General features: G+C 56.1%; 1 protein-coding gene across 1 annotated transcript; it reads right to left on the reverse strand.

Annotated features, from left to right (window-relative positions):
- Nucleotides 1–764: 764 nt before the first annotated feature.
- Nucleotides 765–10485, reverse strand: LOC309685212 (acrosin-like; the record flags this gene model as incomplete). The annotated part of the gene is made up of 4 exons (XM_082501022.1): nt 765–1121; nt 1595–1740; nt 2007–2211; nt 10477–10485. The coding sequence occupies 4 exons, from the start codon at nt 10483–10485 to the stop codon at nt 765–767; spliced, it is 717 nt and encodes a 238-aa protein (XP_082357148.1).
- Between the last annotated feature and the right edge of the window lie 14635 nt (nt 10486–25120).

Here is a 25120-nt window from a genome sequence, read left to right on the forward strand (position 1 = left end):
CTACCAGCACCTGAAACACCAAATCTCTTCACCGATGGAGCAAACCTGGGAGGAGAGGGAGGAAGTGACCTGGGGTGGGTCCCTTGTTTGGGAGGAGAGACAAGGGAGGAGAAAGGGAGGAGTCAAGGAAGATGAGGGGGATGTTCAAGCAGGGAAAATGGAGACAAGGGGGGATCAATCCCCCGTTAACTACCCCTGAAATCCAGCTCTTCCTTCTGGGACTGAGAGCCCTGTTGGCTTCTCACTCTTTGCTGTGGTCAGCAATTTCTCTTGTCACGCTCAGGAGTTTCACACTGTCTGTTCGATTAGCTACGGCTTACACTGGGCCCTAATCTCCAGCTGAGTGCCTTAATGCATAGCCCCAAAGTTGTCTGCAGGTCACATCACTGTTTCCTATCCTCCATGTGCCAGTCTTCTCCGTCCCATGGTGGCTCTGAGCACCCTCCTCTCTGACCAGGCACCGTTTCAGCCCTTGGGAGTCACTCTTTCCCTTCGTGCCCTGCTGTCTGCCTGCGGCCTCATTGGCAGGCGCCGGGCATGCAAGTCCTTGCCTTGCACCGGAGACTGAATTGGACTCAAGCACGCTCAGCTGTGAAAATCAGGAACTTTATTTCTACAACCGAGTCAACATCAGCCCTTCTGCGCTCAGAGGAGCGCGGGCAGGACAGAGCAGGCCTTGGCACTGAGGCTGCCTTTGGCTCAGCAGGCATTGCCCCGGAAGGAAATGGTCGTGGAACAGCGCAGCCTGCTCTGGAGCCTGTTTGTCATGCTGCTCGAGTCTTTTTCCCCCACAGGACCTGCAGCAGCTCCTGCAGCAGCTTAAAAAATTCCACCAGCTTCTGGCGTGGAAATGGACATGGTGCAAACCCGCCCGACTGTGTGGGTATTGGCCTTGGCCTCTGATAGGGGGTTGAAGTAAAGACTGGCTGTGGTGTTGTAGTAGCCGATGGTGCTGGGCGCAGTCCCATCTGGACCAGGATCCAGTCATAGAAGTGCTGGGTGGAGGTGTAGACTCCGGGCCGTTTGGCTCTGGCACAGCCTCTCCCCCAGCTGGTCACCCCAACAAGCCAGAAGTAGTCCGCGTTGTTGTCTTTGCACACCAGAGGACCACCGCTGTCACCCTGCAGGGGAGGAGAGAGGGTTGAGGTGGTGGTGGGTGGCCGCTGTCAGCGCTCTGGCCGGCTCCTTCTCTCTCCCAGCACCTGCCAGAGCTCTGCTCACTGCACACAACGGCGCTGCTCCGGCGCTGGAGCCTACAGAGCCTCATCTGGGAGAGGGTGGAGGGCCTGTAAGGTCGGGCGCTCTCTCATCTCTGCACAGTGCTCCCGGCTGTGTGGAAGGGGGATGCTTTGGGATCTGGACCTATGGGCTGCCGGGAGCACAGGATGGGCTTTCTGGGCAGCGTCCCTGGGCTCTGGGACAAGGCGGGCACTGGGCAAGGACCTGCAGCTGGGGAAGGGGAGGTGAGCCCCAGCAGCGGTGGAGACCCAGCGGTGGCAGGGTGACTTGCCAGGCCAAGCACGTGCCGGGCGATGTTTGGGCGTTGCGAGAGGGCTGCCGGTGCTGCCGGGGCTTGACTTGCAGCACGTCCTACCTGGCAGGTGTCGATGCCACCCTGCGGATAGCCAGCACACAGGTTGTGGCTGTGGATGGCCCCTCTGTACCACCCGCTGCTGTTGCAGAGGTTGACATCAATGAGCTGGACCTTGGCCTCCTGCAGGACATCCGTTGACCCTGCAGCTGTGAGCACAGAAAGCAATGAAGCCCCAGCAGCTCCCCCCCTGCCTGGGTGAACCCCTTCCCTAGGGCTTGGCTTTGCGTCCTGAAGGCACTGTGCCCGTGTTTCCCCTCTGTCTGGCTTTGGGCGGTGGGTCAGCCCATTCTCTCCGGAGGCATACGTCCCCGCAGCCTGACTCTGGCTTTCGCCTCCGCTCTCGGGAAGCCCAACCCCTCTCCCCAGTGTGCCGAGCTTGCACTCAGGACACCAGCACTTTTGGGGAACTCACATCTTGCAGTGGTGGCGCCCCAACCGCTGACGTAGCAGGTGTGCAGCTCTGACACTCTCAGTGAGGCGTCGGGCACACAGGCAAGCTGGGTGTAGGAGTTGCACTGGACCGGCTGGTCCAGCTCCAGCAGGGCGATGTCGTTCCTCTGCGTGATATTCCTGTAGTGCTCGTGAACCAGCAGCCGCTTAATATGGCGCACTTGGGCCTCGGGGCCCAGCCGAGTCAACTGGGTGGCCCCGATCACCACGCGCCACATGCTGATGTGCCTGGAAGGCAGATGGAGAGGGGGGTCAGAGGGAGCGGAGCCACGCGCTGCAGCAGCCCCGCCGTTCCCTGCCTTCTGCTTCCCAAGGCAGAGAGGAGAGCAGTGCCACGCAGGCTGCCACCGCCCTGGCATGCCTTAGGCACGAGCCATGTGGCGCTGGAGGCTGCTAGGAAGCAGTGGCCCGAGCCCAGCCTTCTCCTGAGCAGTCTCTGGGCTGGGCTCGGCAGTGCCCAGGCACTGGGCGTACTGGCAGGAATGGGGATGGGAGTAGCAGGCGGTGCTGCGCGCAGGGCACCCGCGAGGGTGGTGGGGACAGCCCCCTTCCCTGGCCCTCCTTACCTGGCCTCGATGAAGCAGTGTGCCGCCGTCAGCACCCACTGTGGGCTGATGAGGGACCCTCCGCAGATGTGCCCCGTGCCTGCTTCCCAGGGGTCCTGGATGCTGACGATCCAGGGCCAGGCTCCTGGACGGGCATCGGTGCCACCCACCACGCGCGACATGCCGTACTGGTAAGCCATGGGCCGGAGCCCGCAGGTCCCTCTGTAACCAGAAACTCATGACTGTCCTGCTCCACGCGTGCTGCGGTTCAGGCTGAAGGTCAGCCCTCTTCCCTCCCCACAAGGCGCTGCACGGACAGCAGGGCCAGGGAACCCCCTGGGGCGGGCGGGCGGGCGCCCCTGTTTCTGCCTGAGCCCCGTAGAGGAGCTGTGCCAGCAGCCGGGGTGCTGGCCAGGATCTGAGGCTCCCAGGCGGGGTTGGGGAAGCTGTGGCCACGGGGGACAAGCGGGCTCCCTCCAGTGAGCCCCATCAGGGTTGCCCAAGCTCCCCCCCAGAGCCTGGGGCCACTTACCCACAGCTGTCCCACGCGCCTTGCACAGGCCAGCACAGGGCCAGCAGGACGACGATGAGGAGCAGTTTCATTGCTGCCAGTGGCGGCACGTGGCACCTGCAAGAAGCGAACCGAGGGCCTGTCGCCACCAGTGCCGCAGCCGACGTAGTGCCCGCAGTGCTCACGCTGCCCACGGTGCTCTTGTTCCCGGGGCTGATGTCACAGAGTCGCTGGTTCCGGGCACCGGGCCCGGTGGCCTCTTGGCAGAAGGGGGGGCACCATGGGGGGTTCCCGGCAGGAGGGGAGGCAGAAGCCGGCATGGGACACCCCCGACAGACCCCTGCTGAACACTCTGCCTGCGGGACGAGGCTGTGCAGGCCCTGCGGCAGGCAGCAGTGCCTGGCTGCGAGCGCTGCCTGCTGACAGCTGGCAGCAAAAAACCCCGTGTGGCATCGCGGCCTCTTGGGGAAGTTCACTGCCACCCCGCTCTCTGCAGCCCTGTGCCACCAGGGCCTTCCCAAAACACATACACCAGAAAACAGAACTGCTACAGGCAGCATGCACGGTTTTGGGTGTTGAGGGGCCCATCTGGCTACAGCCGCAGCAGGCAAGCGGTGATGTGCGAGCGGGACGAGTCCAGCACACCCACATGCTGCACTCCGTACCTATGCGCACGCCTGGGCGCACACACAGAATCACAGAATGGTTTAGGTTGGAAGGGACCTTGAACACCATCAAGTTCCAACCCCCCCACCCTGGGCAGGGACACCTCCCACCAGCCCAGGTTGCCCAGAGCCCCGTCCAACCTGGCCTTGAACACTTCCAGGGATGGGGCAGCCACAGCTTCTCTGGGCAACCTGTGCTGGGGTCCAACACCCTCACAGTCAAGAATTTCTTCCTAAGATCTATTCTAAACCTCCCCTCTTCCAGTTTGAAGCCCTTCCCCCTCATCCCGTCACTACACGCCCTTGTAAAAAGTCCCTCCCCAGCTCTCCCGTCGGCCCTTCAGGGACTGGGAAATGCCGGCACGTCAGTTGGTGTGCTGCACTCTGTGTGTGCACGCATCGTGTGTGCCCTGTGTGTGGGTGCACTCGGTGTCTGGGTGCACTCCGTGTCCCGGTACCCACACGGTGGGTGCACACTGTTTACGTGCAGTGTGGTGTAGATGAGCCTGTGAGCGTGCGCACTGCAGGTATGCGTTCACTGGGTCGAGCGCGTGCCGTGTGTGCGGGCATTTTGTGCGTATGCTGGCAGGCTGTGTGTGCCCGCACCGCGTGTGTGTGTGCGTGCTGCGTGTGCATGCCTTCCACGCTCTGTGCATGACGTGCACGAGCACTGTGTGCATTACGTGGGGTGTTCCATGTGTGGTGGGGGCGTGTGTGGGGTGTTAGTGTGTGTTGGTCTGTAGTCAGTGTGTGTGTTCCTATGCAGTCGGGGTGTGTGTCAGTGTGTGTTGCTGTTGTAATAAGTAATTTAGCAAAAGAATTTTGCTTCAGCTCAAATGAATGTGTGCCCTCTATGGCTTCAGCTAAGATGGGTCTGTGCTCGCTGTGTGTTTGGGAAAGGGATAGCGTTAGACAGGATATCAGACGAAAGCAACAGTTGGAAGGACAGAAACTTGCAGGGCAAAGGGTGGTGTCGTTAGCTAAGATAACCACAGGAGTGTAAGGAATGAAGAAGCCACAAGAAGGACATGGCGATAAAGACTTCGAGCCTCCCTCCAATGACTGTCAGGAAGACCCCTGAGGCAGCACAGCGCCTGCGCCGCTGGAAGGGAGGGGGCATGTTCGGGGGTGGGCTGCATTCCAAGAACTCATTGATTATGTATTTGGGGGTGGGTCGTGTTCCAAGAACTCAAGAGGAATCACTGATGGAAGTTGAAGAGGCTCTGAAGGAATATTCAGCAGTTTTCTGGGACTGATCCAGAGACTGTTGCTGGCCAGGAATTATTAAAAAATAAATTTTGTCACCCATGCCTGGCCAGGTATTAGGAAAAAAATGGAAAAGATGGAAGACTGGCATGAGAGAGGAATCAATGAGCTGTTACGAGAAGCACAAAGAGTGTATGTGAGGTGCGATGAGGGGAAGCAGAGGGCAAAAGCAAAACTAATGGTAGTGACTGTAAAAATGTCCTGGTTTGAGAGACACAGGACTAATTTCTCTTCTAACACTTGGGAAAACTGCACTTTCAGAAGACTCCAGTGTCTGAATTTGTGAAAATATTTACTTTACAGCCAGCTATGGTGTGTGGGTCTCAAGGTCTCAGTGTTTTCGAGCTCGCCAGGTGCAAGGATGAGGAGGAGCGAGACCCGGGCACTTGACCCAAGCTGGCCAACAGGATTATTTCATACCATCAACGTCACACTCATTATAAATTAGAAAGTTTGCTGCGAAGTCGCTCTCTCCCTTGATGGCTGCCATCCTGAGAACTTCGTGCCCTGGTGCCGGAGCCCTGAGGCATTCCCTTCCTCCTGAAGCCGTAGCGCTCGCAGTGTCCCACATTTGCTGTCCACTGCTGGGAGTGCACAGCTTCCTACTGATAGAATTGGCTGAGTATAAACTTTGCATATTCTGTATTGGTGTCGGGATCAATATCAGTTCTTTAGTGCTGTTAATGTTAATTATCTAATCTTATTCTATTAAATCTGTTTATACTTCAGCTCTCGGGTTTTCTTGTTTTTCCCGATTTCCCTTTCCCAGGTGGGGAGGGATCATCGGGTGATAGAATGATTGTCTAAATGACAACAAATTGTTATGGGTCTCTCAAACCATAACAAAAAGAAATAACAAAGACTAAAGATAAAGGGCCCCAGAATCCAGGGCCAGGGATGAGAGCACACAAGATACAGGGAGCCCATCTGCTGCTGCTCAAAAAGCCCATGTGAATGAAATCAGGAGCCCCAGAGGGCGGAAAGTGTTACCATTGTGGGCAGGAAGAACATTTTAAGAGAGAGTGTCCCAGGCAAAAGAGAGATCAACGAGTGTTTAAAATCTGTCAACAGGAAGAATAAGGGTGTCAAGGGCTCTACCTGCTGGGGGAAGAAAGAATTAGTGAGCCCTTGATAAATTTAAAATCAGGCCCCCAGGAGGAAATTTACACCTTTTTAGTAGACTCAGGAGCTGAGAAGTCTTGTATTATGAAATTGCCTTTGAATGGGAAGATCCGGACACCGGGAAGAAGCAGCAACTCCGCTGGACCTTCCTGCCTCAAGGATTCACAATATACCCAAAATCTATTTGAACAGACACTAGAGAAAATTTTAGAGGAGTTCCAGGCAGAACCCGGAGTACGAATCTTGCAATATGGAAATGATCTGTTGGTATCAGGAGAGAGGGAGCAAAAAGTCAGAAGGAGACATCGATACGTTTGCTGAATGGTTTTTTTTGGAGAACAAGAGTTAAGAGTCTCAACAACACAACTGCAGTTTGTACAAAAAGAAGTATTTAAGGCATCTAATTATCAATAGAAAAAGCAAAATCAATCCAGAACGAATTACAGCATTAAGTGTGCCAAGAACGAAATAAGAAATAAAGAAGATTTTAAGGTTACTAGAGTACTGTAAATTATGGGTTAAAGGATACAGTCAGTCAATAAAATTTTTCTATGACAAACTTGTAAAAGACAGTCCAATACAGTGGACAGAAGACAAACAAGAGCAATTTAAAGAATTAAAGCAGAAGTTAATAGAAGCCCCGGTTTTAGCCCTCCCCTCCCTAGAAAAAAAAAACAAAGAATTTCACCTTCTTCTAAACACGGAAGAAGGGATAGCGCATGGAGTCGTAATGCAGGAACGGGGCGGAGAAAGGAAACCAGTGGCATACCTATCCAAAATTAATGGACCCGGTATGTTGGGGGTGGCCCACATGCATACAGGCAGTAGTGGCCACAGCAATATTAGTAGAAAAAAGCCAAAAATTAACCTCTAGAAGAACCCTAATCGTACATACCCCCACACTGTATGAACTATCTTATCTCAAAAGTCTGGCCGGTGGTTAACAGATTCCAGAACTTTGAAGTACGAAACCATTTTAATAGAAAAGAATGATTTGACCCTCGTAGTAGACGGAAACCTGAATCCTTCACAACTCCTGTAGGAACAGGCAAGTGGGGAGCCGCATCATGATTGATTAGATTTTATAAATTACCAAACCAGGGTAAGAGAAGACCTAATAAACACACCAATGCCCTATGTAAAAAAAAAAAAAACCAACAAAAACAAAACCAAAAAACTATCCAACAACTTTTTAGAGACGGTTCCTCCTGATGTATAGATGGAAAGAGAGCAAGTAGTTATGTCATCATTTTGGGGGAAGAAAAAGCAGTAATTGAAGAAGGAGGATTACCAGCAAATTAGTCAGCCCAGAGTTGTGAACTATATGCTCTGAAGAGAGCTTTAGATTATCTCCAGGGAAAAGAAGGCATTATCTATACAGATTCAAAGTACGCATATGGAAATTAACCATGAGAAGGAAGTCTCGTGTTTTTGCTTTGACAGGAAAAAGCCCTGAAGAGCCTTCAGAAGGCGCATAAGAGTCAGTACTGCTGCATGAGAGCGACAGACAGCAAAAGCCTCGAAAGTGCCTTCGGACTGGGGCAGCAACAAACCCCTTCAACCCTGCTTTGCTGTGATTGTAATTGTTGCGTGTATCTACAGGATAAGTGTAAGAATTGTAATAAGGTCATTTTAGGTCCCCGTGGCAGACAGGAGCAGTACCTCTCCCAAGTCCTCGATCTTTAGTGTATCCGATGTGGGAACACAACCCCAATAGATAAGTGTAAGTGGATTAGACATTATTGTTGCAGAACCCACAGAGAATTACGGAATGTGGACCGACCCAACCAGAATGTTCATAGATCCTCGAAATATCAACTCCAATAGGAGTTCCGGGACCGAAGAAAGGACCCTATTGTGCCACAAGAATCAGAGATACCGAACTAAAGAGGAGGGAGGGCAAGACCAGGTTGGCCTCTGGACTTGCTGCCAAGAAGAACTATTTCTCGGCTGTTGGAGGCACCCCAATAGGCACGAGAGGTAGGAGTATAAGCCAGGGTGGACCTCCACTGCCAGTGGTATTATCACTAGTGGTATCTCTAGTACCTGGTGACGAACTTAAGAATAGGCAGAACAAGATTAAGAGCAACCAACCCAATCATTAGGAGAAAGTCTCATTTTTCAGTCATGGATTTTCACGTGTTTTCTTTTCAAGCAACCCAAAGAGGGCACGCTTTTATAGACATCAGCAATTAAGTTCTCCGTCCCATCCAGAAAAGCCTTTTCCTAAAGGCACTCTCCTTCCAAGGGCAGACCCACAAAAAGAAGCCCTCTCTGCTTAATCCATTTCACAGAGAATTTCAAATGCAAAATAGAATTAAACAGGACGTCTTTTCCCCGCTTCAGGGAAAGCCACTAATATAGACCTTGGCAACATATTTAGCAAATCTATCATTGTAATGCCTTTGCATTGCCCATTTCCAGCTGGAGGGCAGGTTGAAAGGACTCTCATAAAATAAAACAAAACAAAAAAATCCAACCACAGAACATATTCCTGTGTAGGGGGTAATTTTATGAAAATAGGACAGAAGTGAAATTCCTGTGAAACAGAGGGGTTATGATTGTTACCGTCTTCTTCAGCCTTATCAATCTGAATATCTTTTTACAGGTACAAGGCAACAAGAAACATTCTCAAGGTGCAAAAAACCCCCACCTATTCACCTCTTTACCCCAAAGATCTTTTCACCACACAGATTCCACCACCAATACACAGCTGCTAAATATCCCCGGCTGCTGCTGATCCGTAAGAAACCCTTCAAAATACAAGAGAACGCCGAGCCCGGCGCGATGACGGTGCTGCCGGGGCTGTGAGTCGGAGCCCCTGAGGACGGAGTCGCAGCCCCTGAGGTTGAAATCAGCCCCACACTTAGGCACAACCCGGGGTTTTAAGCCTCGCTACAAACAAGACCCCCGCTTTTGAAAAAAATAAAAAAACAGGGAGATTCACCTCGAAATGAACCATGTTCTCGATGCCGAAGTGGTGCTGGTCCATGGCCACCACCGCCCTTAGGGCCAGTTCCATGGGGCTTCGCTTGACCTGGAGCAGAACTCGCGGGCGTGAGGACAACGAGCCCCCTACACAAAATCTGAAAAAAAGGAAAAGTTAAATAAGATTTGCTGTTACTCACCCACCAAAGCCTAACCACTACAACTGGCCCTTTCACAACCAGGCCTGATCGCAGAAGAAAACTGAATTATCCCAATTCCCGGTTCAAACACAAGGCGTGGACCTGCCCAGACCCCATGTGTGGGCTGGGGAGATGGGGGGCTCTTCTTCTCAAAACCTGCAGGAGGAGAAAGGGCAGGAGTGTTTTCCCAGCCCTGGAAGAGGTGTGGGGCTGCCCCAGCGCTGAGGTGTGGGGAGAGGTGGGAGGGAGGAAAAGACTGCCCAGGAGTGGGGTTGGAGGAACGAAGGGGCTCCATCCCTGAGGGAAACGCTGCTCCCGGCCTCGCAGGAGGCTGTGGGGCCACCCCAGAGATGGATCTGGGGGCTATCCCTGAGGGAAACACCATTCCCAGCCTTGCAGAAAGCTGTGGGGCTGCCCCAGGGATGGGTTTGGGGGCTTTTCCCCGAGGGAAACGCTGCTCCCAGCCCTGCAGGAGGCTGTGGGGACACCCTGGGGATAGGTTTGGGGTTAAGGGGGTTTCTATCCCTGAGGGAATCATTGCTCCCACCCATGCAGGAGGCTGAAGGTCAACAGCAGGGATGGATCTGGGGGCTCTCCCTGAGGGAAACACCATTCCCGGCCACACAGGAGGCTGTGAGGACACCCTGGGAATGGGTTTGGGGGCTCTTCCTGAGGGAAACGCCGTTCCCAGCCATGCAGGAAGCTGTGGGGCTGCCCCGGGGATGGATTTGGGGGAGTTTGGTAGCTCTTTCTGAGGGATAACGCTGCTCTCGGCCTCACAGGAGGCTGTGCTGATGCCCTAGGCATGGGTCTGGGGTCTCTCCCTGAGGGAAATGCAATTCCTGGCCACGCAGGAGGCTGTGGGGACACCCAGGCATGGACCTGGGGGCTCTCCCTGAGGGAATTGCTGCTCCCGGCCTTGCAGGAGTCTGTAGGGCAACTGCAGGAATGGATTTGGGGCTCTCCCTTGTTGTAAAATCACCAGATTTTGGTTATAGCAGAAGTAGAATGTGAGAGCACTGTGTGTTCTGAAAGTTGTAACCATAGAGCCCTCACTAGGTAATCGTTGTTTTGTATCAAGGAACAAGTAGAACCCAGATGAAACAATGAAGAACAGAATAGAGAAGTTTTGTTTGAGGCTAGTAATTATAGAAACCTGTTATACACCAGTGACGCTGCTTAGAAACCCCCTTACCCTTCCCATCTTGGTTTAAATATCTACACTCAAATTAATAGATATTAATAGAAATAACCATTGATTATTTGGATATGGGTATTGAGAGTAATGTATAGTCAAGGGACCAATCAGTGAAAATCAAACCCATAAGATGTATTTGGGAACTAGGTATGACCTAACCTAGCTGTTGAACAATGTAGCTTTGAAGTACCTGTCAAGAAAGCGAGGAGTTGTAGGCCTGGTTAGTAAACCGAGAAAATCTTCTGGAGGTTCCAAGATTAAAGGTGGCGTGGAACTCTGTGACCAAGCTGAGCACGCGCAAGGACCGGGTTCAACCAGCGGACAGAGTGAGGAAGACCCTGGACGACCACCAGAAGACCCTGGACAACCACCAGTGTACCTGAAGGTGCATGCGTCACGGACATTTACATATATTAATGAGTTCCTGGAAATCATATGAATATGTCAATTGTTTCTCGGAAATGTAATGAATATGTATATTTTAATTTTTGTAGTGGAGCAACTCGGTACGCACACTGGGTGGAGTGATCCCCTGTGCGCCCGGCGCCGTAATAAGGCAGTGCCTGCTTTCTAAACTTAAATTAAGGCTTAGAAAGTTTGGTTCTGCCGATTTACGGTAACAGTGGGGGGAGGGGGGGCTGCGTTTCGGGAGGGGATGAGGAGGCGACAGGTGACACCTCCTTTTGGAGACATGACCCGCAGCCGCCGCACCGGGAGGGCTGTCCGGGGGCGGCGGGGCCGGGCCTCGGGGAATGGGGGCGGAAGAGACGGCCGGGCCGGTGCCCGGGGAGGGGGCAGCCCCCCCGGCCCGCCGCCGCCGGTAGCGGAGTTGAGCGATTTCAGGCGGAATTGCGGCATTGGCAGAAACCCCCCGTGACGTCTGAGCAGCGGGGGGCTCCCACACCCCCGCACGGGCTCCGGAGGCAGGGCCCCGCACGGCACTGACGCACAGGGGCTCAGCGCGCTGCCTGACCGCCACCCGCACCCCCGCACCGACACGCCCACGGCTACCGGGGGGTGGACGGCGGCGGCGGGGACACCCCGGCTCGGTACGGGCGAAAAATAACGCACACACACCCCCCGCCAGCGCCTGCCCCCGAACCGGCACATTTGCATAGACCACGCCCCCTCCCATAGATTTCCACACACCGCGCCTCCAGAACGAGTCCTCCCATGCGCCACCGCCCCCGCGCCCAGAGATTCGCATGCGCCACGCCCCCGACTCGCTATATTTGGATGCACCACGCCCACAGTCACACTATTTGCATAGGCCACGCCCCCTCGCGCCACCCACCTACCAGAGGCCACTCACCCCGGGCGAGGAACGGGGCGAGCAAAACCCGCAGCGGGGCCGGGGAAGACCGGGCAGCCGGTTCCTCCTGCTCGGGGCCCCGGAAGGCTCCGCGTTTGGGGAAAGACCTCCCCTCCATCCCATTCTTGGCCTATTCCAACTTTCACTTTTGGATGAAACAGCCCAAAAAAGGGGGTTTTAAACATAATTTTTGGGCCCGAATTCACCCAAAGGCGCTCAGGCAGTATCAAAGCTCCAGAATAGTTTAGTTTTTGAGGGGTTTTCCAGAGGTGCTGCACTGAAAGTGCGGAACGGGCGTCCGAATGGAGTTGGGGATGGGAAAAAAATCCCAAATTGCGCTGGTAGCTTCTCCCAGGCCCCATTTGTTTTAAAAAAATCCAGTTCCCCAAGTTATGTTATAGACAAATAAAGCACCAAATTACTCCCGATTCCTTTTAAGGCGCCGGTGACAGCATCACCCAGACAAAGATGACACGCGTGGGGACACACAAATGTCGCTGACAAAAGGATTTGCAGCACCCAACAATTCTCAGCTTTCTTCCCCCAAAATTGTTTAGATTTGTCCAATGATATTTCCTGAATCATGGGTAGAAAAAAAAAATAATAAAAAAATAACTGGGGAATAAAAGCGGGGAGGGAGAAGGGGGTTTGGTGGTGAGAGGAGCGCTCCTCTGTGTATTTGTCCAAAACTCTGGTTTTAAGCCCTGAAAAAAAGGAGGTAGAGGCAGCGTTGTGAGGATTTAATGCGTTTTAAAACACTATGAAAAAGAGCTTTTTATAGATTCACCATCAAGGAAGAAAATTGTATTTAGGAAGGTGGGAAAACTGCCCCAAAAAAAAGTAGGAAAAAGCACCCCCAAAAAAGGGGGAGAAATGGGGGGAAACTGCCCCAAAAAGGAGGGAGGGAAAAAAAAAACTGAAAAGGGGCGGGGGGGGGGAACGAACAACACTTTATAGGAAGGGTTAAAAGCTGCTTTAAGGAAGTGCTAAAACCGGCTTTTTTCCACCGGGAAGCTGGGAGACCCCCTCATTTCCCACCTTTAAAACCCGCTTTTTGCTCCAAAGCTAGGAAAAAAAAAAAACAAAAAAAAACACCAAAACAAAACACCGCCCCGGAGGGAGGTGAGTGGAAAGGGCTGTGTGTGGAAAGAAAAGCTTTAAGGACAGGCTGGGCTGGGGAAAGGTGGTGGGCCCTGAGGGAGGGCTTGGGGAGCGGGGCTAGAAGCGTGGGTTTGGGGCAAAACTCTGGGAAAGAAACTGCAGGAAAGGGCCAATCTGAGTATACAGTTTTAGCGAAGCTTCAAGCAAAGGGTGACCAAAGGTGCCTCTTGCCCTTCTGTGGGCGGGTTTTGTCTAAGTTATTCATGCGAGTGGATTTTTGCCACACGGGATGGGAACGTTCGCTTCCCGGGATAGCTGATGCCCCTGGATAACCACTGCCCGCGAAGCACTGCGAAACCCCGTGTTCAAAAATGAGAACAAAGGCCGTGTTTTGCCTCTCGGAAGGATCTCTAAGCACCGTCTCCACGTTGTTTTCAGTACCTTTCTGGTTGTTTTCTTTCCCCCCATCCCCGTGATGTCCGTCGGGGGGGCTGGCGGAGCTCTGCAGGCGGATGTCCATCTCATTGTGGGGAGGGCTGGGCTGGTTTCGGCCTCGCACTGCCCGACGCGGAGAGAAGCTGTGGTGCGGGGCTCGTTCTCCTCGGCGCGGCCCCGCCCCTCTCGCTCGCGTTTGCCGCGGCGACGCAGGGGGGCGTGGCCCGGGTTTGTCCCTCGGCGCATGCGCGGGTGGGCGGACGTGAGGGGGAGCACTTCCGGTGTACGGCGGCGGTTGGGAGCTGCGACGGTCGGTACCGGGGGAGACGGGGGGGACGGGGGCCGAGGAGAGCAGGAGCGGGCGGGCGGTGGCGGAGGTGTCCATGGCCAGTTCGGGGGATTTGTGGGGTGGCGGCACCGGGCTGGGGGGCGCGGGGGGCAGTCTGGGCCTGTTTGGGGGGGGGCAGAGCCGAGTGGGGGGTCCTCGGGGAGGACAGGGCCGATTCAGCCCCCCCCCGTCCCCCGCTGCCGCCCCCTCACCCCCCGCTCGCTCCCCGCAGGTGGCGGCAGCCCCGGCCGCAGCGCAGGGTGCCCGGGGCCGGCCTGTCCGGGCGCTTGGCTCCGCTCTGGGCTCCGCTCTCAGCCCCCCCCCGGCAGGTCAGCCCGGCCGTGCCCCCTTGGCCCGCCTCCAGCCCACGGCCGAGCCCCCCCAGGTACCCCCGAGATGGGTCGGGGTGTGTCAGCGCTGGGCCCCCTGAAGCGGGGGTGGGTGGTGGGCACGGGCATTGCTGGGAGCCCGTGGGCAGCCCTGGGACCCCCTTAAAGCCCACGGAGAGCCCCGGGGCCCCCTTGTCTCCCTCGGAGCCGACGGGGAGCCGTAGCTGTGGAGTCAGCTTAAGGAGTCTGCCCTAAGGACTGCTGCTTTTTGGAGCGTTGGGGGAGGGTTGTCGGTGCGGGGAGTGGAGGTGTGTGGGAGGAGTCCCGTGTCTTGAGGGAGGTTTGGGGGTGTTGAGCAGATTTGGGGGAGTGGGGGAGGGGTCCCCTCCTTTGGAGCTCCCTGGTTGGTTTCTTCTCAACTGTGGGAGGCAGCGGGCGAAGGGGGAAGGCAATAGAGTGGGTTGCTGTATTTCAGTCCTTGGTGAGAGTCAGCGACTCTGCTCCCTTGCTGCTCAGCAGACTATTAGGTCCGTGGGGCTGTTTCTCCAGGCAGGCTATGACTACAGAAACGGCCCCACTTCCTCGGAAGAGTTGTTAGCAGTGAAGTCTCCTGGGAACGTACTGCCTGACGTTGGATAGACCTGGCACCACGTAGCAGCTCAGAGCCCCGCAGTGTATGCTGCCGCTCTCAGTTGGCTCCATCAAATCCTCCGACCTGAGAATGCCAAAGGTACAGAGTTGAAATGGGCCGTTCCTCACCCGCTGAGTCAGATGAACCTTTTTGCGCCCAAGTCGGCTGGGGACTGCTCCTGCCTCGCCGCCTTCCGGCGGAGCATGGCTGTGAGCAGGGGAGCTCAACACACAGTGCTTGCTGATTGCAGCCTGCTCCCTCAGGGGAGCACCCGCAGCCGTGGGATGGGAGGAGGAAGGACAGCACGAGGGCTAGAGACAAACATTTTATTTCTTTAACGTTTCACATAGGGGGTACCCCAGAGGGGTTCCTGGCCCCACACCCCACAGCCGCTCAGTATTCGGGGCACTGTTGGTCTTCTGGGCCTGGCGCTGTCACCATTTGCAGGGCTGGCAGAAGCAGACACGGCTAGTGGCATCTCCACCAGCCCTTCAGGTAGCCCCACAGCCGGGCGCAGCCCTGCCGCAGGCACCTTCCTGCCCTGCACAGCCCTGGGTCTGCCTGGCCACACTCCCTGCCCGTGGTCTTGCAGGACTCCTCCGTCTTTGCCTTCAAGGCCTGGAAAGTGCGGGTGATCTCCAGCACCCGCTCCACCTAGTCCATGTCCATGGCTGGGGGCCTTCCGGGGGACAGGTGCTTGTCCGTGGGCCTCTGTGTCCTGTCCATCCCCTACCTGGGAACCCGCTCTTTCTCGGTCCCTGCTGGCAGCTCCTGTGGAGGCTGCTGGCTGAGGACCAGCCCCGGTTTCCCCACTGCCCCACCAGCAGCCATGGGAGAGCAGGGGTGTCCTGAGTGTGTGAGCACCACTGGCTCTGTTGCTGCACTGGGCCAGGGCTCCAGGGAGTGGTAGAGGGAGCTCTGGGAAGAGGAGCTGCTCCTCAACAGGCTGCTGCAGTCCTCCGAGTTGGCCAGCGAGCACAGGCTGCAGGGGCTCTTGCTTTGGCCCTCGGGGGGCCCAGGAGCCCGGGGGGTGCCTGGACCAGAAGGAGGTGTCCCCACTGATAGGACCTATAGGCGGCAGAGGAGGGCAGGGGGACATGGGGACTTGGGAGGGGCGGGGGGTAGAGAGAGGCATCACTGCTCAGATGGTATATGGTTGGCAGGGAGCCCAGTGGGTCCTGTGGGGCCCGGTGCTCCCTCCTCGGTTGCCCTGCAGAGGAGGAGAGAGAAGAGACCCGCTGCACCCCGTCTCCTCTGCTGGAGCCCGTGGGCAGCACCCCCTCCTCAGCAGGCGGGCAGGGCTGCCCAGCGCAGGCAGGGCAGGGCACGGGCTGAGGGTCTGGGGCAGGATCTGGGGGTCTCCCACACACTCCCTGCTTCTCCTGCATCGACTTGAGCTCCCATCCTTCATCTGCTAGCCGAGAAGCTGCTGAGGGAGGGGACAGAGTGAGCGGCCGGCAGCCCTTGGCACAGCCCCGGCTCAGGGCTGCCGTGGGGTGTGGGCTGTTTGCCCGGTGCTCGGTGCTGGGGCCACTCACTGCTCTGCTCCTGCGGGCGGGCTCTCGCGTCCGTCATCCCTTGCTTTGGCTTCTTCCAGTCCCTCTGCAGGACCCTGGAAGCTGGGCGAGACGGGAGCAGCTCCCAGCCCCGCGCTGCAGCCCCCCACCCCACCCCACGCTGTGGCACAGTGCGGTGCAGCAGTCGCCTACCTGGAGCCGCTTGGTCCGTAGCCCAGAAGAGACCGCGCTGAGCCCCATCAAAAGCATCACGCGCGGAGCCAGGTGAGCTGTGGGGGGGATGTTGGAGTCCCTCCTGGCACCAGCTGCGGTGCAGCCGCGCAACCCTGGGGTGCCCCCCATGGGAAATGTTAAAGAAATAAAATGTTGGTCTCTATCCCTGGTGCTGTGGTTCCTCCTCCCATCCCGTGGCTGGGGCTGTGCCCCCCTCAGTGCCCGACCCAGTGGGACAGGCTGGCACTGCGGGCACCCACCAACCTGGGGGGGTGGTGGTGTCAGGGGAGCTGGGTGGGCTGGAGAAAGGGAGGAAGCACCTCTTGAAACCAGCTGGGCCCTCTCCAGCCACAAAACCCTCCCCAGAGGCACCAGAGGGGACCCCCAGATGGTCAAAGGGCTGCCCCAGACTCCCTCTGGCCTGCAGGAGTCCCCCCCAGGACCCCATAAGGGCTGCCCAGGACCCCTTACGGACACCCCAGTGGTGTCCCAAATCTGGGTTCTTTACCTGCTGGGCAAGCCAGTAACACACTGTGTGGGAGCAGCCAGCCAAGCCGGTTTCAGAGCACCAGAGGTGAGAGGCAGGGAGCTGCCATCCCACTCAGCTCCATCTCCGCCGTGCCTTGGCTGTGCAGAGAGAACTTGGGGGGAGCTGCAAAACAGCTCAGCCCGGGCTTATCTCCAGATGGCACAGAACAACCAAGACCAAATGGCCCTTAACAATCAAAATGCCCCGAGTCCCATCCCACCACTCCTCCCGTGATGTTGAGCGCCGGACATCACAAATTGGCAACAGAGACTTTGCTATGGCACCACCAGAGGGAAATATCCCAGACAGTGTAATCCACTCGGGCATAATCCTGCACCCTCACCGAGTCAGGAAATATAAACCGCGGGGTCTGGGGAGACAAATGGGGAATCCTCCAAGGATACAGCTGGCCCCTAGGAGATCTGTCCCCCCCATCCAGGACGCTGTACAGGGTAACTTCCCAGGGATGGAGCGACCTCACCTGAGAGAGAGAGGGTAAGTGACTAAGAAACATCCGTACGGTATAGGGCATGCGATTGAGTTTGTGACTGGTGCACTCTTCTAAGGCATTAATATCTAGCGCCCTTGTGGTTTGCGTTGCTACTTGTCGGGGGCATTTGTAGCTCGCAATAGTGGATCCCGCTAATTTCTTTTAAACTGCAATAGTGTAATCGCCATCGCACACACAGAACTTGCAATAGTGATGTATTGGGCCCGTGAGGGAAGTCCAAAGAAATTGTTAATTTGAACCTCTCAGTGAAGCCCTTTTTCCCGTTTCGTCACACTCCCCGAGCCACTGGGTAAAGCGACACCTGGCAAAAAAAACATCACCCCAAAAAAAAACCCCACACCACATCCCCCACTCCCCACCCACCCCTTCTCCCCCCATCACAGCCATGGGGCAAACTCCCACCACCACAACCCCCCAATCTCAGCGCGGCCGTGACCCCCCCGAGACACTGGAAAGAGAGCAACGGAGAGCGAGCTCAGGCTCCTGTGAGCTGGAGAGATTTCTCTTTGGGTTTTGATGTTGTTGTCGTTGGGTGGGGTTTGGTTGGTTTTTTTCACAGAACACTTTGCAGTGTGGTGTCACAGCCCCCAGGGCTGGCGCTGGCACCGCCACCTCACCCCCGGCTCTCGCCACCTCACCCCCGGCTCTTGTCCCTCCTCTTGCCCGGTGGCTTTCACCCCGTTCCTTGCTTGGTTTGGTTGGTTGTTTTTTCCTTTCTACCTTTCTTTTTTTTTATATTTGGGGTTTTTGTTTCCTTTTCCTTTTTTTTTCTCTCCCCCCCGCCCCCCTTTTTTTCCTTTTCCCTTTTTTTCCATTTCCCCCTTTTCCCCCCTTTTATCTCTTTTTCTCTTTGTTCTTTCCCCTCTTTTTTTTCTCCCCCCATTTTTTCTTTTGGTTTTTTTCTTTTTCTCTTTTTAAACATCTCTCAAGCTTTCTCCGAAGGAACGGCCCCTGGCTCTCAGCCAGCAGAAGGAGACTATGGAAGAGCTCTGGCACCCGTGGCATTGCTTTCCTTCTCCCGCCTCGCACTCAGTAGAGAGTGTGTTTTCCAACTCGTTTTTTTTTTTTTTATTAAGAACATAAACAAAAATAGTGCTCCAGCTATCAGTTTTACAAGGCACACAAAATTTCTAAAAGGGAAACAGAAGCGCAATGTGCTGAGGTATGAAAACCTGAGGTAGTTTTTGTGTGTGGATGTGTGTGTGTCGCCTGGGGTTGGGGGTTGTGTCTGTGTTACTTTTGAAATTAAAAAAAAAAATAATAATTTTGCTAGTGTGTTGTTTTTTTTCCCCCAGCCCTGGGCTGACAACCTGTTGGAAATCTGGCTCTGCCCCCCTTCTCTCTTTGCAACCGGGATCTTTCCCCAAAGCATTTTTATCCCAGCACAGCCTTTCCTTTAACCTCTAGAAAAGCCGGCTTGTGCTAAAAACCAAACATCCCCCTCCCGCCCCCACCCCCTCTCAAATGAATTAAATAAATAAAAAAAAATAAAATACTTACAAAACTTAAAAATCGCCGTTAGTTTCGTTAGCGTTACATTAATTCTAAAAACTGATGAGCCGCTGCGCTGCGTGACGCAGCCCAACCTCCCCCCCTCAACGCTGGGCGAGCTCCTCTGGCCGTGACGGGGATGAAAACCGGGTGGCTTTTAGGAAATGAAAAATTAAAAAAAAAAAAGAATAATAAAAACTCTCTTTCTCTGTCTCTCTGCCTGTGTTAGTCCAACTAAAGGGATAGCGTCGGGAGGTGAGGGAGGAGGAAGGGGGAGGCTGTGGGATGGAGAGAGCTGTCCCCGTACCCCTCGGCTGTGCATCCTCGCAGCGCCACGGGGAATGGGGGAGGGGGTGTGTTTGGGGGGGTCTTTGGTTTGCACAGGGTGGCCGTGGTGGGGGCTCAGCCCCATCCTTACAGTGCTGGGGCGCACGGGGCTACCAGGCACAGGGTCCCTCCCCCAGTGAGGTGCTTTGGTGCGTTGAGGTGTTAGATGGGGTGGCACAGCCCCTGCCCACCCCGGGAGGGGGGACACCACCTCTCCGGTGGCACTGGATGGGTGGGAGGGAGGGAGGGAGGGAGGGAGCAGAGCTGTGGGAGCCATGGAGAAAGGCGTGGGGGTGTCCCTCATCGTGGCAGCCCTACCCCGCCACCCGGCCACCCCAAGGGACACCCAAGCCCCATCTTGGTCCTCTCCCCGTTGGGTGATGCCCTTCCACCCACCCCGGAGGTGCGCTCCTCTCCTGCGGGGGGGACGCCCAGCGCTCGCCTGGCTAGAGAAGCACCGGGGGGTGCTTAGGGGGCATCTGAGCTTCCCCATTGTTATAAGTTGATCCCACAAATTGATGCGAGACAGAGTCAATTAAAATTTGGAATATTTATTTAGCAAGCGGCAACAAGCAAAACAGCGCTGGGCGGCCCGGGAGACTCACTCCGCCGACGGCATGCGCCTGGTTCCCGAAAATCTTTTGGTTTTATACTCTTCTTTTTCCGGTATAGGCGTACTCCGCATTTGCATGACTTGACTTGTTGCTAGGGGGTCGTTTTCTGCTTTTCTTTTCCTCCGGTGGTCGCAGGGATGAAAGATTCATGTCTTCCTCACATCATGTACTCTTCGTCTTCATGAGCCCCCCTCCCCTCCTCCAAGTCTTTTCACATCCTACTTTGTTTGCATAACCTGACCTTTGCAGTTTTTAACCTTGCCCGCTCACAGGATGCTGTGCTGGCTATCTTGCAACATCCGGTTCAGCAATTGCCTTTTTGTAAAACAATGTGACAATGTAAATTTCTAGGTTTGGTGAACAAACAGCGCTGGGCTTATCACACCCATTACACGGGCCTAATTACTGTGCTGTTAATAACCATTAATAACCACTTTGGCTCTGCTAACCAACTGCGGCGAGGCCCCCACCCCGCTTTAGCACAGGCTTCCTGATGCCAACACCTCCCACAGCCACTGGGTAAAGCGACACCTGGCAAAAAACCACCACCACCCCAAAAAAAACCCACAGCACATCCCCCACTCCCCACCCACCCCTTTTCCCCCCATCACAGCCATGGGGCAAACTCCCACCACCACCACCCCCCAATCTCAGCTCGGCCGTGACCCCCCCGCGACACTGGAAAGAGAGCAACGGAGAGCGAGCTCAGGCTCGTGTGAGCTGGAGAGATTTCTCTTTGGGTTTTGATGTTGTCGGTGGGTGGGATTTGGTTGGTTGTTTTTCACAGAACACTTTGCAGTAGAGGACAAAAACGTGGTGTCGCAGCCCCCGGGGCCGGCGCTGGCACCGCCACCTCCTCCCACCTCCCCCCCCCCCTTCCCCCTCCCCCGGCTCCTGTCCCTCCTCCTGCCCGGCGGCTGTTCCCACTTTCCTTCCTTGGTTTGTTTGGGGTTTTTTTAATGTGTGTGTGGGGTTTTCTCTTTTTCTTCCTTTTGTTTTTTTGCTTCCCCCTCCTTTTTCCTCTTTTTCCCCTTTTTGCTTTTTCCCCCTTTTTTCTGTTTCCCCTTCCCCCCCCGTTTTTTTTCTCTCCCCCCCCCCTTTTCCCCTGTTTTTCATTTTTCCCCTTTTTTTCTTTTTCCCCTTTTTTATTTTCGCACTTTTTTTTTTTCTCCCCCCCCCCCCCCCCCCCTTTTTTTTTTCCTCTCTTTACACAAGCTCTCTCCCGAAGGAGCGGCCCCTGGCTCTCCGCTGGCAGAAGAGCCTACGGAAGAGCTCTGGCACTGACACGGGCAGGAACACCCACTCACACATCGCAACACAGCAGTTAGTTTGGCAACACCCCCACCCCCTGTCACAAGTGAGACCTGCACAGACAAAAGGCTCCTGAGTGAGGGCACTGGGGCAGCCCCACCTTAGAAGCAGCAGAGGAGCAGAGCCGTCCGGAGCCATCAAGAGCACAGGAAGGGCTATTCAGGGCCTCATTGTCTGCGCCGAGTGACCGTCTGCTGAGAACCGCTCTGGCGGCTCAGAGCTCAGCCCCAGCAGCAGTCTGGAGCCAACGGGGAAAAGTACACTGGGAGGAAGACTGGCAGCCTTCCTCCACAACGCCCCGGAGAGAATGACCAGAGTGCTGCCTATCCCCATCATTTTGTCCAACTAGTTTCTTTTTTTATTAGAAAATTAATAAAAAAACCCTCCAACTCTCAGGTTTCCAAGGCATACAAAATCTCTAAAAGGGAGACACAAGCGTGAGGTGCTGAGGTACCCAAACCTGCCCACGTTAGTCCAACGAAAGGGATAGCGTCGGGAGGCGAGGGAGGAGGAAGGGGGAGGCTGTGGGATGGAGAGAGCCCTCCCCGTACCCCTCGGCTGTGCATCCTCGCAGCGCCGCGGGGAATGGGGGGCTGTGTGTTTGGGGGGGTCTTTGGTTTGCTCCCCTGATCTGCTGGGGGTGGGGGAAGGGGGGGGGATGTCTGGCGGCGGGGTTACAGTCATCGGGCGGTGCTGGGCGGCACGGCGGGAGCCTCCCTTGCTGTGCTGCGAGGCCGGGGCTCCCGGAGCGTGTTTCTGCTCCTGCTGCTTCACCTGCTGGAGCATTTCCCTCATCTTGCGCTGTGCAGTTATGGAAGATGCACCCAGGTGGGATGCGGGTGGCTTTGCCTGCACAGAGGAGTCCATTCACACCCTGGGCGGTGCTCTGCACGGCCTCCAGAACACACATTTTTAGATCAATCGAGCCAATCTTCAATTTCAGCACTTGCACAGCCGGGGGGAAGCTACCGAAACACCTTCAAGTGACTCTTGGGGACACAGGGACCTCCCAAAAGAAGAGTGGCAGGGTGCTTGGGTGGTGCTGGGCTCAGCAAGCCCCACACCTTTCCTCGGTGGATGAAAGCGGCCGGGGAAGATCAGGTAAAGCCACGGCCAAACCGTACCTGACTGGCAAAGAAATGCCCAATGATTTTAACGATGACCTCCTCGTTCTCGTCTGGGGTTTGGTCTCACGACACAATGACTTCCGCACTGGTTAAGTTTTGCAGTTCGTTCACCTGGAGCGAACCACAAGAGGCTTCTGTTGTGGAAGAGCCAAAATCCTCCACTGCTGGTGTCACCACTTGTGTGTCTCCCCCTTCCTTGGGACCAACGAGAACCACCACCAGGACATGGGGGCTGAGGGTCAAGACGTCGCTGAAACCACTGTGCACCCGGGATTTGTCCCCCTGGGGTGGGCAGGGGTGATGGATGATTCCCAACTCTGCGTCCCCAGGGCACCACCACCTACCATCTTGCCACCTTTGCCTATCATACAGCCTGCTGCGAAGGAAGGCACCTTGATGTGGGCTTCAAGCTTCACTTCTTCTTTCGCGTTAAAGAAGTTTGCCTCTTTCAGCTTCCCAAATATTCACCCCTGGGCCTGGGGAGGAGACGGACGGAAGGAAAACCATCAGGCAGCGCCCGCTGTGCCCCTCCATCCCCAAAGCTGATAATGTCCCCACGTCCAGCAGCATCAAAACCACTGTACCCAGCAAAGAGCATCCCCTGGCGCTGAGGGAGGCCAAGCCAGGCTGGCAGCACAGTGGTGACCACAGGGACGCCCGCGTCTTGTCCCTTACTGTCCCCCCCACCCACAGCCCCCACCCAGCACACCCTGAACTGAGCCTCGGGCGGCCCCGTGATGATGACCATCCGCTCGCTGCCCTCGGGACCTTCTGCCGGGGCGATCTGGGGAGGGATAGGGGAAGGGAGCATGAGCGCGGCCCCCACTTTGGCAAGACCTTCCCTTGGTGGCATTCCCCCCCCAGTGCAGGGCAACCCCCCCATGCAGGAGCATCCCCTCCCACCCGAGCCGGGGTGATAACCGGGGTGCTGCAGGCCTGGCCTTCTACTAATGACAGGCTGGAGAGGTGGGCACATGCCAACCTCATGAAGTTCAATGAGGCCCAGTGCAAGGTCCTGCAGCTTAGTCGGGGCAATCCCAAGCCCAAATCCAGGCTGGGCGGAGAATGGATGGAGCGCAGCCCTGGGGAGAAGGACCTGGGGGTGCTGATTGATGAGAAGCTCAACATGAGCCGGCAACACGTGATCACAGCCCAGAAAGCCATCCATATCCCAGCCTGCATCAGAAGTGGGCCAGCAGGGCGAGGGATGTGGTTCTGCCCCTCTGCTGCACTCTGGGGAGACCCCACCTGGAGTACTGCGTCCAGCTCTGGAGCCCCCAACATAGGAAAGACATGGACCTGCTGGAGTGGGGCCAGAGGAGGCCACGGAGATGCTGTGAGGGCTGGAGCCCCTCTGCTGGGAGGACAGGCTGAGCGTTGGGGTTGTTCAGCCTGGAGCAGGTGCCAGCCGGGGGGGCTCCGTACAGACCTGAGAGGTACGCCCAGGAGCTCTATGGTGGGAGAGAAAACGAGGGTCAGTGACGGCCCCAGCGTGCCAGACCCTTCCCCGCCACCCCCAGCCCGACGCAGAGCAGCATGCCACCACCGTGAGCCCAGCAGGCCCTGAAACCCCCCCTCACAGAGCACGGGGGCACCCGAGGGTGCATTGGGGTGAGCTGCAGCCCCGACTCAGCACCCAGGTACCCCCAGTTCCTCCCCGCTGCCATCTTTCTGCCTGTGTCCTGCCTTTGTAGGGGAAAACCGGCCCAAACGGCCTTTCAGAGCAGCCGCAACCCCGCAAAGCTGAAACTGTGCTGTGACCACCATCGATCCCCTGCGCAGAAAGTAGGGGATTGGCGAGAACCGAGCACCATGTCTGGTTTGGCTCTGATTTCCATCATCGTTTCACTTTTCCAGGTCCAAGAGAAGAGAAAGCCAAGGCTGAGGAAGATGTTCCCCCAAGACCTGGGCTGGGGACAGGGGGGAAAGCAGCAACTCAAGTCAACCCAGCCCAAAGCCTCGTCAACTCTTCCATGTCTCAAATCCATCAGAAACTTCCCCTGGCAGTAGACACAACTCTCTCCTGCTCTGCGTTCCAGCAAGTGCAACCAGATGCTACCTGCAAACCACCATTTCTCACGTGGAGAAGGAGCAGACCCAGCTCCCCTGCCCAGGCTGGACGACGCTCTCACTCCCAGCCCTCTAGTTAAACCCGCTGTGCCGAGGTTGTGCTCCCTCTCACATTGAGCCCATGCTCCCCATGTCCACCCTCTGCTTCTGGCCATGGGCTGCTCCATGGCTCCTACACCAACATGTCCTCTCCTGCCCAGCCAGTCCTCAACGCCAGCGTGGACACCGCACCTCCTCACTTCCCTCCCTTCACCAGGAGCCTCATTCCTTCTCCTCCATCCTTGCCAGGTCTCTAGAGCTCCACAGTTGAAGCTACTGCCACCGGCCCCAGGTCCTGCTGAGGATGCAGTCAGAAATGACCACTCCACGGTGTGAAACGTAAAGTACTTGGGTGGAAGGAGCAGAGGCCTCACCAGGGTGGCTTCAAAAAGGTCCCACAAAGCTTTGGGCTGAAGGGGGTCCCACCAAACGCTGACCTTTGGGACACCTGCCCAGCTCTTCTCCAATACACCAACAAACGCTCAACCAGACGCTTCCCCAAGGCCGCACTTGCTCGTGCGGTCGTCGCGGGCAGAGCATCTTCCCGCACAGCCAGACCAACCAACCCTTCTCAGTGCCCTCCGGGGCCACCGCGCACATCACACTCACACGCCCCTCCACACCACCAGCCTGGCACTCACCCTTCTCCTCCGACCGCTCTGCTGCTGGCGTTGCCAGGAGAAGAAAACAGCACAAGTAAACTTCAGACAACAGCACAAGTGAACTTCAGAACTCAGCTTGGCCACTGCAGTTAAA

This window comes from Vanellus vanellus (assembly GCF_965231255.1).
Source record: "Vanellus vanellus genome assembly, contig: HAP1_SCAFFOLD_152, whole genome shotgun sequence".
Taxonomy (NCBI): Eukaryota; Metazoa; Chordata; class Aves; order Charadriiformes; family Charadriidae; genus Vanellus; species Vanellus vanellus.